Source organism: Pongo pygmaeus, chromosome 7, assembly GCF_028885625.2.
Source record: "Pongo pygmaeus isolate AG05252 chromosome 7, NHGRI_mPonPyg2-v2.0_pri, whole genome shotgun sequence".
NCBI lineage: Eukaryota > Metazoa > Chordata > Mammalia > Primates > Hominidae > Pongo > Pongo pygmaeus.
Genome location: NC_072380.2, coordinates 63,549,767 through 63,564,437, shown reverse-complemented (window position 1 = coordinate 63,564,437; position 14,671 = coordinate 63,549,767). Strand labels below are relative to the sequence as shown.

Here is a 14,671-nt window from a genome sequence, read left to right as displayed (position 1 = left end):
GCTGTAAAACATTATGTTGGATGGAGGATGACCAACCATGAAGTTTACCAAGCCATTTAGTTCAGCTGCCGTATTCACTGGCCGCTACTGTGTGGCATACGTTAAAATAGAGCATTATTTAGGGGGGTGGGGTTTGAGAAGACATAAGAAAATCAACAGCCTTCATCTAGTCTGATAGGTACTATAGTTGAGGTATATCCCTAAGTTAATAAGGATAAGAATGTGGTGTAGAATTCATTCTGAAGTGATGGGGAATCATTGAAGAATTTTAAATAGAGAATGACATATCCTCTAGTAGGGTGACTCTGTTCCAGTGTGCTGGGACAGTCCTACTTTATCTCTGTTATCCTAGTGTCAGTATTAATAATGTCCTTTCATTCCTCGAAGTGTCTGAGTTTGGACAATAAATTATGTGGTCACATTATGACTTTTAAGGTATAGTCAGGTCTGAAATTTCCTCTCTACACACTAGCTAGTTCCTTACTCTATTAGTCATGGGACCTCCCTCCCATCTGTTTCATTTGAAAGAGTGGGGTTGGAAGCCTTTCATTCTGCAACTGGGTTAGTTCCTAATCTATAAGAACTGTTCAAAAGTGATAGGAAATTATTAATTTTCATCGATAAAGAGAAATTTAGAAGCTTACATTTAAATTTGGCGCTCCTCCCTGTCCTGAGACAGGAATTTCTTAACAGGTTGGAACTTCCAGATATCTGTCACTTCTGTCACCGGTTTCTTTGAAAAAGGAATCTCTAGGGTTTGAGACAGTCTGCAAAATCTAGAGGTGAGAGTAGGGAGAGCTGCTTCTTTAAAAAAAAAAAGGGGGGGGGAATTGCTGTCCTTGAACATTTCTTAACCAGCTCTGGCAACTCTGGGCTGGAGTCCAAGCCTTATACCATGTTTGGCCAGCCTGAAAGTGCCTGTTTATTCTGTCTTCCCCTTCTCTAGTATGTGCCAACTGGCTCATGCTGAGGGCGGTCAGTCTAGCCAAACTTGGGATGGGGGAGGTATGCATCATAATTTGCAATCTTGCCAGCAGTGAGGTTGCCTTCTTAGACTCATTGCCTTAGTCCCAGGCTCCAAGAGATTAGATGTCTGTGACCAGATGGCACTGTAGGCATATGTGAAACTTACTGTATCATGAATGTCTTTTAATCATGACATAGGCAATGTGGGGAAAGAGACCATTGTGTAAATGATCTACAGTGCACTAGATAGTTTCCTCCTGTTACAAAGCTCTAGGGAGTCATGGATCTTTAGTTACATATATGGCAGTGGCTCCTGGATACTATTCCAGGGTTTATCTTCGTGTGATCCTGCTAAGTTAAGACCAAGATATAGTTGTTCTCGTTTTGATTAGGAATATTCCTTTGGTGAGAAAGATAACGAAGGAGAAGCAGGAACAACAGTCTGTAAAACTATGATTACAGCTGATAAGTCTTAAATTCACCAGGCTTCTGAGGAAGCTTTATCTTTTTTTACCCTGCTCTCTGTTTTTAGTTTGTGTTTTGTGTGTGTTTTATGTCATGGAGGGGAAGGTATACATCCATAAAAATCACTTAGAACTGGATCCAGAGGAGGATGCTCACATGCTCCCTGTGATTATTGAGTATAGTGAATCAAATTTGGCTCCACTGCTTCACAGCCACCTTATTAACAGAAGTTCTTTCTTTATTAAAAACAAAAAACTATAACACTGTGGCTCAGCCATTTTTCTTTTCCACTCACAAGATAGGGATAACAGGTGCTCCCCATAGACAGTGGGTCCTGTGGGTACTACATATTTAGTAGTAAACTCTGGAAGAGTCCCGGCCAAAGCAGGGAGAGTGGGGTATCTGTGATTTGGTAACACAGTTAAGGAAGATACCCCTTGGGGAATTTCCACTTCACTCCAGAAACACAAATCCAGAAACACAAATTCAGTGAGAGTGGGGCGTTTGTGATTTGGTAACACAGTTAAAGAAGATCTTACTCCTTGGGGAATTTCCACTTCACTCCAGGAACACAAATCCAGAAACACAAATTCAGTGAGAGTAAATCAGGTTTTTCTTTTATTATTATTATTATTATTATTAATTTATTCATTTATTTTTAGGTAGGGTCTCACTCTCTTGCCTAGGCTGGAGTGTGGTGACACGGTCTTGGCTCACTGCAGCTTCGACCTACTGGGCTCAAGTGATTCTCTCGCCTCAGCCTCCTGAGTAGCTGGTAGTACAACAACACGCATGGTTAATTTTTGTATTGGATTTTCTTCAGAAAATTTCTTAGGATTAAAGCACACTTTAGGGAATTATTCATAAATTTACTTTTATCGAAGACAGTGGAGAATAGATCACTCCAACTCCTGAGATGTCTCATTGAGACGTTTTTCAATTTCAAATTGAAGATAATTCTTCATGTCCTGTTTGCTTCTCCTTAAATATTTTCCCTGAACTAAGGGTTTTCGTAAAGATTTAGTACTTAGTTGATTCTCCTCTCAGTACTGTCGTTTCGTTCTCAGGGAATTCCATTGACAAACAGGATGCAAATAAAGCAGCGTCCCACGTCCTGTATTTTACCTCTGTTTTCCATAACTGAATTGAGTATCAGAACCACGAAGGCAAGTTATTCTGATAAACTCTTAGTGATTCAGGTAGGGATTCTGAATCCTGATCCTTTTTACTTAGGGATTCATTTTCATTTTCTTGTATAACCCATAATATAAAAATTCTGGGTATCTTAAAAAACATATACAGATTCATCCCACCTAATGACTTTCTCTTAGTCTCTTGCCTAGTTCCCTAGTTAATAGGAGTGACTCTGGGGAGACTGCCAGTGCCATCCAGCACAGTGGATGCCACTACCTTGCTGCTACAACATTCATTCCTAAAGGTGAAACAGTTGATAAGCAGGAAACTTACTGCAGTTGCCATATTGTTCAGAAGCATTAGTTAAGCTATCTGCTGCCATCATGTTTGACCTCTACACTCTTTCTCTCTTTGTCATGGGACGTTAAATGGTCCTTATTCAGCTAACCTATATTGCCTTTGACCTCAGTGCTCGTGCTTTCTCTCTTTTGCCTGCATGCTTATGCATGTTCTCTCTTGCTCACTCTGCCTCTAATGAGGTATGATTCACATACCATCAAGTTTACTCATTTAAGAGTACAATTCAGTGATTTTCAATCCAGTTTGAGGATACTTCCAATGTGCTAAAAAGATTATTCCCCATGCCTAGTTGCATCCCCTCCCAGTATTCAGCCAGTCCCTGACAACCAGTTACCTACTTTCTGTCTCTATAGATTTTGTCCTTTCTGGACATTTCATATAAATGAAATCATACAATATATGGTCTTCTGAATCCAGCTTCTTTCACTTAGCATTACATTTTCAGGGTTCATCCATGCTATAGCATGTCTGAATACTTTATTCCTTTTTATGGCTGAATGCTGTTTCATCATATAGATAGACACTACATTTTGTTTATCCATTCACCAGTTAATGGACATTTGAGTTACTAGTTTTTGACCATTATGCATAATGCCATTATGAGCATTTAGGTACAAATCTTTGTGTGGATATACATTTTCATTTCTCTTAGGTAGATTCTTAAAGAGTAGAATTGCTGACCTGTATGGTAAACTTATGTTTTTAAGAGACCAACAAAGTGTTTTCCAGAGTGGCTGCACCATATTCCATTCCCACCAACATTATATGAGGTTCTAGTTTATTCACATCCTCACGAATACTTGTTACTTCGTTTTTTAAAAAGCCGTGTTAGTGGATATAAAGTGGTATTTCATTGTGGTTTTAATTTGCTCTTCCCTAATGACTAATGATATGGAACAGCTATTCATGTGCTTATGGGCCATTTGTATATTTTTTTGGTGACATGACTAGTCAAATCTTTTCCTGTTTTTTAATTGAGTTGTTGATTATTGAGTTGTTATTATTCTTTATATATTTTGGATATAAGTCTTTATCACAAATATAATTTTCAAATGTTTTTTCATGCTCTTTTAAGTGCCTCTTAAAGAATGTTCTTTATTAGCTTACTTTAGGCCAAAAGATTAGGGAGATCCAAGGTGGTCAGTTTCCCCGTCCCTCAACTCTCATTCTTCTTGGTAAGATAAAACACATTCTGGGCCAGGCGCGGTGGCTTAGTCTGTAATCCAAGCACTTGGGAGGCCAAGGCGAGTAGATCAGAAGGTCAGGAGATTGAGACCATCCTGGCTAAGGTGGTGAAACCCCATCTCTACTAGGAATACACACCAAAAAATTAGCCAGGCATGGTGGTGGGCGCCTGTAGTCACAGCTACTCGGGAGGCTGAGGCAGGAGAATGGTGTGAACCCGGGAGGCGGAGCTTGCAGTGAGCCGTGCCACTGCACTCCAGCCTGGGCGACAGGGCGAGACTCCATCTCAAAAACAAACAAAACAAAAAACACATTCTGCAGGTATCAAGGTTTCTGTATAAGATATACTCTGTTTTATGCATCAAACTGAACCTCAGTTTTTTCTCTATACTCTGTTACTTTTTTTTTTAAAGGAATTTTTTGTTTGTTTGGTTTTTTTTGAGACAGAGTCTCACCCTGTTGCCCAGGCTGGAGTGCAGTGACACGATCTCAGCTCACTGCAGCCTGTGCCTCCCAGGTTCCGTTGATTTTCCTGCCTCAGCCTCCTGAGTAGCTAGAACTAAAGGTGCGCGTCACCACGCTTGGCGAATTTTTTTTTTTTTTTAATTAAAGACGGGGTTTTGCCATGTTGGCCAGGCTGGTTTTGAATTCCTGACCTCAAGTGTTCTGCCCACTTTGGCCTCCCAAAGTGCTGGGATTACAGGTGTGAGCCACCATGCCTCGCTCTGTTTTTTTTTTTTTCTTTTTAGGAATTATAAATTATGTTTTTTTTTTTGAGATGGAGTTTCACTCTTGTTGCCCAGGCTGGAGTGCAATGGCATGATCTCGGCTCACCGCAACCTCTGCCTCCCACGTTCAAAGCTATTCTCCTGCCTCAGGGTCCCTAGTAGCTGGGATTACAGGCATGTGCCACCACGCCTGGCTAATTTTGTATTTTTAGTAGAGACAGGGTTTCTCCATGTTGGTCAGGCTGTTCTCGAACTCCCGACTTTGGGTGATCCACCCTCTTCGGCCTCCCAAAGTGCTTGGATTACAGGCGTGAGCCACTGCACCCGGCCTTTTTTTTTTTTTGAGACAAGTCTTGCTCTGTCAGAGCCCAGGCTGGAGTGCAGTGGTGCCATCTTCACTCACTGCAACCTCCGCCTCCCAGCTTCAAGCAATTCTCCTACCTCATCCTCCCAAGTAGCTGGGATTGCAGGCATGTGCCGCCATGCCCAGCTAATTTTTGTATTTTTAGTAGAGACGGGGTTTCACCGTGTTGGGCAAGATGGTCTCAATCTCCTTACCTTGTGATCTGCCCGCCTCGGACTCCCAAAGTGCTGGGATTACAGGCGTGAGCCACCGCGCCTGGCCCATCTGTTCTTGATATGTTATTTATTTGGGGCTCTGTCAGCAAATCTGTTTTGAAAACAACCTTTTATTTTAGGCTAATCACATTTTATGAAATTCATGAAACTCTTAACTATTTGAACTATAATTTCTTAGTCCTAGTTAGGCTTCTGGGCATCTTTTTTCTGCCCTTGTGCTCTATATGGAATTGCCACCACTGTTCTATTTTTTAGATTTTTTTTTCCCCCTCTCACTTAACACTGGTTGTGGAGTAGAAGTCATTACTGACAACCACCTCTTTGATTGCTGCTAACTCTGAAAATCAACATCCAGGTGATTTTGTGTTTATGGATAGTGTTACTGCTGATTACAGGGTAATAGTAAATAAAATAATAAATATTAGAAAGCAATACAGGTTTTACAGAGTTTTCATAGTAATTTCCTCAGGTTATATTTTTTCATACTATTCTTAGAAGTTAGGAAGAAATTTCTCCAGTGATGTGAAGTGGCTTAGGTGGTTCTCTGAGCATTTTGAGTTTTATCTTTGTGATTAACTGTTTCCCAACCAAGATTGTCTATGTAGCAAATATAGCCAATCCTTACTATTTGCAAATTTTGTCTCTTGAGCATTCACCTACTTACTAATACTTATTTGAACCGCCCAAATCAAAACTCACACTGCTTTTATGATCACTAGCGAGCTTGCAGAGAGGAACAAAAATTTGAGTCTCCTGCTTTGCATCTTCCTAGCTAAGGTGGGATAAAGTGAAGTTCTCTCTGCCTTCTTGTCTCTGTGGTCATACAGAGAGGACCAAAGGCATGTCACAAGCTCCCAGTCTGCACTGGGGCCTGTTGATGGCTTGAATCCCAATTCTGGCAACAGTTCGTGGGGTGGCTCAGGCAAGTCACTAACATCTAAGTTTATTTTCTCTTTTGTAAAATAAATAATATAGTCTCTACCAGGATGAGTTCTCAGGATTTAATATTATAATCTATTTAATATATTTATGTATGTACATATCTTCCTAAGGAGCAATAGTTCATCTTTTGCTAATTCAATGTTTGCTGTATTTTTTTTAGAACATAACTGTTATACAGTAAATAATGACAATTGACTGCGTGTTACTTTGAGAAAAGTACTAAACCTTTCTGAATTTGTTTCCTTAAGTGTAAAATTTGTGAATCTCTATCTCCCTGTGTAGGAGCTGGCACCTGCGGAATTGTCTTTGTTTTTCTGTGACAAAGTCTTCCCTAGGCTGAGTTGGATGTTGGACTGAATGTGTCAGGTTAGAGCCAGAGGTTGACTGGAGTTGGCAGGGCTGCTTGGTCTGCTGGAGTTCTTGGTGTCGTCTGGAACCCGCCTTCACATTCTCTCTGGGTTTGGCTCTTGCAGGGTCAGTCCATCTACCCTCCTACACCCTTGCCAAAAATTGTTTCCTTGGATTTCACATCTCTGTGTGTTATGTTTATAAATACTTTGTCCTTTTTTGGGAATGAACAACTTTGGCTTTATCCTGTAGTGAAGGGTGAATCTTTCTTCTTTCTTCAAGTAACATCCACATGCAAAGAGGATTCATAGATTTCTGCCTCCAAGGTCTGGCAGCTGAGCTCTGGACACTCTTAATCTTCCAAGCTGCACTCCAAGCTGGGTTCTTAAACATGTGGTGCCTGCATCCTGTTTCTTCTCCAGTGTACAAAAGATTCCAGAAGTGAGGCCTGTCCCCAATTATTTTTTTCATGCCCTCTTCCACACGTGACAAAAAGTTTAACAAATTCTTTTCTTTCTCCTCTGTTTCCTTTCGTAGTGAAGAGTACTTTTTTCTTCTAAATTACATAATGCAGAAACTTGAGTACCAGTCTCTCCTCTTTAATTTTATTTTGTGGAGTAGGTAACATAATCACAGGGCTGAAAATTCAAAAGTATCAAAAGGCATACTGTGAAATATTTTCCTTCTCTTCCTCTCCTGTATTTTACCTAGTTGCCTCCCCACTTTGACGATAACTTTATAGAGCTCTGAGGACACTGCGATTTTTGCATATACATAATGCTTTATAGGGATGATAGTTGGCTTGGACTCAGAAGCAAATTTATTTAGGAATAAAAGGAAAATATTTGTTGAATTTTGACAGATTTCTAACAAGCAGCTAAAATTAATAAGAAATTAATTTTGGATGGAATGTACTTAATAACATTTACTTCTGTGGCATGCATCATCCCTACCATCAGATAATATAGATTTAACATTTTTTTTGGTCAGGCACTATTTTAAAATCAAGACATGAAGAATATTTTTATGCTTTGTGGATATCATTTGTTTCAGTCTTCAAACTTTGTGAATCTTTTAAATTTGAGTCTGTAGCTACATTTGTGTACTTTATCATTCTTTAAAGAAGTATTATGTTAGACCCTGTGCCAGCTGCTGAGGATACGGAAGTGTTCAAGACACATCTCCTACCCTTGAAATTGTGCATGATGCTTCTGAACTAGCAATAAAAGTGTGGTGTTAATCTTATTGGCTGTTCTTCATTTAGTCTAGTAAATATTTATTGAGTATTTATGTGACTCTATCACCATGCTGGTCCCAGGTATCTTCATGTACTTCACAAATAGATGTGCAGTGGAATGAAAGAGCTGATGAAATGTCTTCCTGGGAAAATGATTGCATTAAGAAAAATTTGAGGCTGGGCGCGGTGTCTCATGCCTGTAATCCCAGCACTTTGGGAGGCCGAGGCGGGCGGATCACATGAGGTCAGGAGTTTGAGACTAGCCTGACCAACATGGAGAAAACCTGTGCCTACTAAAAATACCAGATTAGCTGGGCGTGGTGGCTCATGCCTGTAAGCTACTTGGGAGGCTGAGGCAGGAGAATCATTTGAACCCGGGAGGCGGAGGTTGTGGTGAGCCAAGGTCGTGCCATTGCACTCCAGCCTGGGCAATAAGCGCAAAACTCCATCTCAAAAAAAAAAAAAAAGAATTTGAGTCAAAATCTGAAGCTGTTTAAATTAGCTTTTGAAACTATTCTGTATTATACCTTAACAAATTTTTTTCTCAGCTTATTGAATTTGCTTTGTTAGAAATTTAATCTATTTTAATATTCCATTGCACACTTTGAGGTATAGTCATAGGTTGTTCTTGACCTGTTAGTCTTGAATATTAGCACATTGTGTAGAAATATGTAAATGAACTAATTGTGACATCTGTTGTTGATATTTTGACATTTTAGAGATATGGTTTACTTAGGGCCTTGGTTCCATTCTCTGTAACTGTGAAACCAACACTTTGAGATCTTATGTAAACATATTTCTAAGATTCATGTGTAATAAAAGAGAGTAGCATTTACGTAGCCGTAGACTGAGAGGAGCCTGAGGGACTAGAACTTGTTTCTGGTAAATTCCAGGACTTATTTCATGATGCCTTCCCCAAAACTGGAGAGCAAAGAACAAGGTCTAATCTTATTAGCTTCAGAGTGGTTAAGCTAACATGGCAAGACTCAGGACAAATTTGACAGTGTTTGATGTTTTTCCCAATGTGATATAGTTGAATGGGAGAAATAAGAAATTAAATATATCTTAATAAGTGTTCGGAATATATTAGAACAGCTTCTCTTAGTTGTCTAGGTAATGATTACTTAGCCTTTTGCCGATTGCTTTCCTCCTTTTTCCTTTATTCACCTTTGGTCTGTTTTATTTTTGTGCATTATACCACAGGATATTTGTGAAAAGAAAGAGTGAAACCTATTCCTGTCGACTTTTTACCCGTTACTGTCACTGAATACTTACAAAGTTGCTTATAAATCTTTATAAAGATAACTTATTTTATCTAACTAAAATTAGTAATAAAATATCATTGTAATTTATTGAAAGATCCTTTTATATTTATATTTTAATTCTCACTGACTTTATATTAGTTTCATAGAAACCTAATGACTGATCCACCTACTCCCCCTTGTGGTGAATATTTAGTTTTAGCCAAAATACTTTCATTGGTAGCTATTAACTCTTGATGTTACTTTACTATAATGAGAACAGAGATTTGGATAGTCCAAAACAGATTTTAAAAAATAATTCAGATGGGGCTTCATCGTAATTACGAGGGGTGGCTAGTACTGCTCAGCCCCAGTTGCATGTTAGGATTATCTGCAGACCCTGGGTCATACCCTGAGAGATTCCATTTTATCTGTTTGTGGTAGGACCCAGGCATTTACAGTTGAAATCAAATTAAATTTAATCTACTTTTAAAAATTAAAAATCCCCAGGTTATTCTACTAGGCAGTCAGGGTTGATAACCCTTTATGTAGGTTATAATTATGCTTCTGTAACTATTTCTGTATATGGGGAGAGAGCACATCATAATTTTTTAACAACAGTTTGTCTATTACATTATAGTGTGCAAAGTACTTTTACATAATTTAATGCTTTTTCCCAGGGACTACTTTTATACAGTGGCAACCAGTCTTAAAGTGACTGGTCTTAGATTATACAACAGTTAGGAGGAACTGGTATTGGAAACCAAGACATCTGACCTTTAATCTACTGTCTCTCTCACCACACCAGTATTTTGACCTCAGAGTCCTCAATTGAAATGATGGATCTTGAATTATTTCATCTTCAGAACTTTATGTATTGTGAAGTACTTTTTGCCTGTGGCTATGTTCTGTAAGTTAGCTTTACACAAAATACTAAAGGCACAGTGAACTTCATTCAAATGCAGTGTGGAACTCTCAGGTTTCCTTGGTCTGCCTCAGTCTTCTACTCATCAGCACCACAGTCAAAATGTTGGACATTACAAGGGGTGAACATAGACATAAATAAAAAAAATTGGTATTGCATAGACACTTGATGCCTAAACCTAATAATTATTTACTTTTATGTGCAAGCTTGGCTTTGGGTTCTTGACTAATTGGTAAATGATAAATGAACTAGATTAGATCCAATTATTAGAAAAGCACTCTTAAGAGCGCAATGAATGTGATTTGAAAACTTGAAAGCAGCCTAGATTTTACTATATTATTGTTATCAATGGGGGGTTTGTCAACCTTAAAAATTATTTCTTATGTAAAGATACCTAGGAATTTCTAATAACTGTATTTGTTTTAATAAACTTTGACTTCGCTGTATGTTTCTATGTTCTCTTTAATATTTAGCTATTAAAGGTCAACATTTTCTTTAAAAAAAAAGTTACAAAAATTAAGCCCTTGTTTCATAGAAAAATCTTTACATTGGTGAAAACAAAATAACATTGGAATTCAGAGTCAAATTCATGCCTCCGTTGGCCTATTAATATCGTCATCTTTTGGATACCATTTCACTTTTTTCCATTGACAACTTGTACCTTTCTATGAGCTATATATTACTTGTTTATTTATTTGAACATTTATGTTCTTTTTTTTAATCTTTCAGTATCCCATTGTTTTTTGATTGAAAAAGTTATACATGCAAATGGTTAAAACAAATTTTATACAAGAGCATATAATGATAAAAATGTTTCCTTACCACCCTAGATCTTAGTCCCCTTTCTCGGAAGCAGCTATGTATGCTTTTTCAATTTTCTGTTTTATTTTCCTGTTGTTCTATTTAATACAGATACCAATTGTGAGTTGTAATAAGCATTGCATTGCATTTTTATACACTTAATGCATTCAAGGTGTATATCACATTCTAAATAAATGAGATGTTGGTGACATTGCTATTTAAATTCTGCCTTTTATTAATGCATTTTTCTTTTTAATTTACTTTGAACATGTTAGTTACCATTCACATTGTTAAGTAGTGATCATTAAAGATGTGCCTCCATGTCATTGAAAATTAAACAGTTTCATCTATAAAAAATCATAAATGGTGTTTACAATTCAATATTAATGCGTAGCATATTTTACATGTGTATTTATGTTGTTTGTCAAATCCTTTACATATTAATGAATTGTCTTTATCTTTCATTATTAAATACCTTGTGTCAAGGTAGTACGAAAAACAAGTTATGTGAAAAAAAATTAAGAAATTTTCTTTAAGCTTATTTGCAAAAGTTGACACTTTGCTTTTAGATAATAAGCAGAAAGCAGGAAAAATAAAACGAAAAAGAGACCAGTGGCGTCTTTAACTGAGAGCCTAGAACTTTGAAATTCAGATTCTTTCTGTTAATAATGCAGTTTGAACTATGGATTAGAAGCCTTGATTACAGATTCTTAACACCTTTGTTATATTTATATATTCTGTCTTATGGGAAACATGGAGTGCCAGCAGTATTGACCTTTTTAATTGATCTCGTATCTATGCAGCCCTGGTTTTTCTTTTTTCATAAAAATGTAACTAGATTTTTTTTTTTTTTTCTCTCTCTCTCCTCTTTTTTTTCTTTTTAAAGATACGGTCTCACTCTGTTGCCCAGCCTGGATTGCAGTGGCAGGAACATAGAGTCCTATAGGAAACATAAGAGTGCCAGCAATATTAACCTTTTTAATTGAACTCCTAACTATGCAGCCCTGGTTTTTCTTTTTTTATAAACATGTAACTGATTTTTTTCTTTCTCTTTTTTCTTTCTTTCTTCTTTTTTAAAACAAACAAACCACGATCTCTCTCTGTTGCCCAGCCCAGAGTGCAATGGCAGCAACACAACTAACTCACTGCAGCTTCTACCTCCTGGTCTCAAGCAATCCTCCTGCCTCAGCCTCTCGAGTAGCTGGGATTACAGGCATGCACCACTAAGCCTGGCTACTTTTTTGTTTAGTTTATTGTAGAGACGAAGCCTTGCTGTATTGCCCAGGCTGGTCTCGAAGTCCTAGGCTCAAGCAATCCTCCCACCTCGGCCTCCCAAAGTGCTGGGATTATAGGTGTGAGTCATCGTGCCTGGCCCTAAGTTCTTAATGGATAAAGAAAATGTAAACATCTCATGTTTTATAGTCAATGGATCACCCTAAAAGGAAGAAAGGGAAATTAGGTTTATGTCATAGGATAGTATTTTTCTTACTATGTACATAATGTTAAGTAAGTGTAGTTTTATTTAATTTTTTTTCTTTTTTTGAGACAGAGTCTTACTGTGTCACCCATGCTGGAGTGCAATGGCAAGATCTTGGCTCAATGCAACCTCTGTCTCCTGAGTTGAAGCAGTTCTCATGCCTCAGCCTTCCAAGAAACTGGGATTACAGGTGTGCACCACCACACCTGACTAATTGTTGTATTTTAATAGAGACAGGGTTTTGCCACGTTGGCCAGGATGGTCTTGAACTCCTGGGCTCAAGCCATCTGCCTGTCTTGACCTCCCAAAGTGCTGGGATTACAGGCACGAGCCACCACATCCTGCCTGTATTTGAATTATTTTAAATGAGGAAAACTATTTGGTTTTTTAAAACATTTTATATATTGACACCTTTTGCAATTCCAATTCTCAGAATATTTACATTTAATATATTGAAAAGTGACTTCACTGTGTGCTTTTCTAAGTTTAATTTTTTTGGCTGCTTTATTATTTTGAATATAAAAATTTTAGTTTTACTTAGTTTATCTGGAGTAACAGGAATTACAAGAAGTCATAAATGATTTTGGGCAGATGTTCCAGTTTTCAGTTGAAGGCTAAGAGTTCATAAGGAAGGAAACAAGCAAAAAGTGTGACATTGCTTTAACCAGGACAATTTATAAAATGTAAAAACATTGCAAAGGAAGTTAATTCTGTTGTGTTTGATGAATCAAGCACCTTTTTATTTAATTTTCCTATTGGAACACATTTTTCAAGTAAAAGCAATGTTTTTATAAAAGTATAGTAGGGGAAGGCATTGTCCTTATCTGATTTTGGTTTGAAGATTATATCTGAACATTTTGGTTAAATTTTTATAGTTTGGATATTTCCTAGACGGCAAACCATATTTTACATGTACTGTTTGAACATTGAAACATGACAATTTATGATTGTGATTTTATGGTTAAAAGTACCTAATGGTCAGTAGAAACAATCCAAATATGCACTGTCATTTTAGACATTTGGTAGAGGGCACATCCAGTTAAGTATTTCCTAAAGATACTGAAAATAAGACACTTTCCAGGACCAATGTCAAAGTAAAACAAAAATGTTGAGTGGAAAACCTGGTTGGCTCAATTTCAGAAGTTGAAAAGGGACTAACTGATTTGTGTGTTACATTCTCATGTGTGTCATGGGGCAGGTTAGTATGTATGTACAGTAGCCTCAGGAGACACTGAGTCCTCGTATTTTCAGGGTGAGGGAAAAGAGCCAGCCCAATAACATCTCTGGGGGCTGGGAAAACTCTCCTCTATTCATTCCCCTTTTCCTGGGAGGTAGTCCATCCATGGGCATACATAAAGAGAAAGCCTAAGTGAGAAGTGTAAAAGATGGTGGAGCATGAGAGTCAAGTCTAGGATGCTGCACAATGGCCACATTCTGCTAGGCACTGGGAGCTCCAAAAGGCATGGAATGGGGTGAGAATTTAGCCTCTACTGGCTGGGGGTAGCGATGCCCTGAGATATTCATGTGATATCCGTGTCAGCCCATGGTTTTAGGTATTTTGAATTACCAATTTTTTAGCAAATGATAAAATAATAGCAAGTAACTTAAACTTCACTTAGAAATACTATTCTTTTGGCAGTTTTGTCCTGCCAGATAAGCTACTTTCTTGGGAGAACTCTGTAGGTTTCAACCTTACGCCTGGTAGTAGTTTTTGATAGAAAACTCAGGCGAACTTTTTTTTTTCCCTTTTTTTTTACATTAAAGCAATGTATGTGGATTTCCATTCAACTTTTAAGTCTGTGGCTAGGAAGTATTTGCGTATTTCAAGCCATCTTTAAATACTCCTGTGATGTATAAATGAGCAGAACTTAAAAGAGCTCTGTAAGGGCATATTATTAATATTTTTTATAAAAATGCTGCTACGATTGCAGGTCCTTTTGGAATAAATCATGGGATTGAGCTTCATTCAGATGTGGTGGAATACGCCAAGGAAAAACTGGAGAGCTTCATCAAAAATAGTGATAGCTTTGATAAGTAAGTATTCATATCTATAGTTTTGGTTTGAAATCACTTAATAAATACATGCAACATGTCTGTTGAACACTGTTATTGATCCTGACTGGCTCAACTGAATGCAGCAAAAATCAGTGCACCATAAAATGAGAAAAAGTTAAGATTATTCTGTGCTATAACTTTTACGATACGTAATTCTATAGTAAATTATAAATAATGTGATTTTTTGCTACTACCACTTTATTAGTAATGTTGAATTCATTAAACATT

General features: G+C 37.6%; 1 protein-coding gene across 8 annotated transcripts in view; it reads left to right on the top strand.

Moving 5' to 3' along the window:
* The window catches only part of PCMTD1 (protein-L-isoaspartate (D-aspartate) O-methyltransferase domain containing 1), an 82,012-nt gene that overhangs the window by 39,797 nt on the left and 27,544 nt on the right, over nt 1-14,671 (top strand). For 7 of the 8 annotated variants that reach the window (XR_008504071.2, XM_054497851.2, XM_063668769.1 and 4 more), the window contains one exon: nt 14,320-14,422. The exons of the other annotated variant lie outside the window; for it this stretch is intronic. Coding sequence is in view for 4 of the 7 variants with exons in the window: in XM_054497851.2 (XP_054353826.1) it covers nt 14,320-14,422 (103 nt within the window). In the remaining 3 variants the exon portion in view is untranslated. Of the gene's footprint in view, nt 1-14,319; nt 14,423-14,671 lie in introns of those variants that run through there. 8 annotated transcript variants of the gene reach the window in all.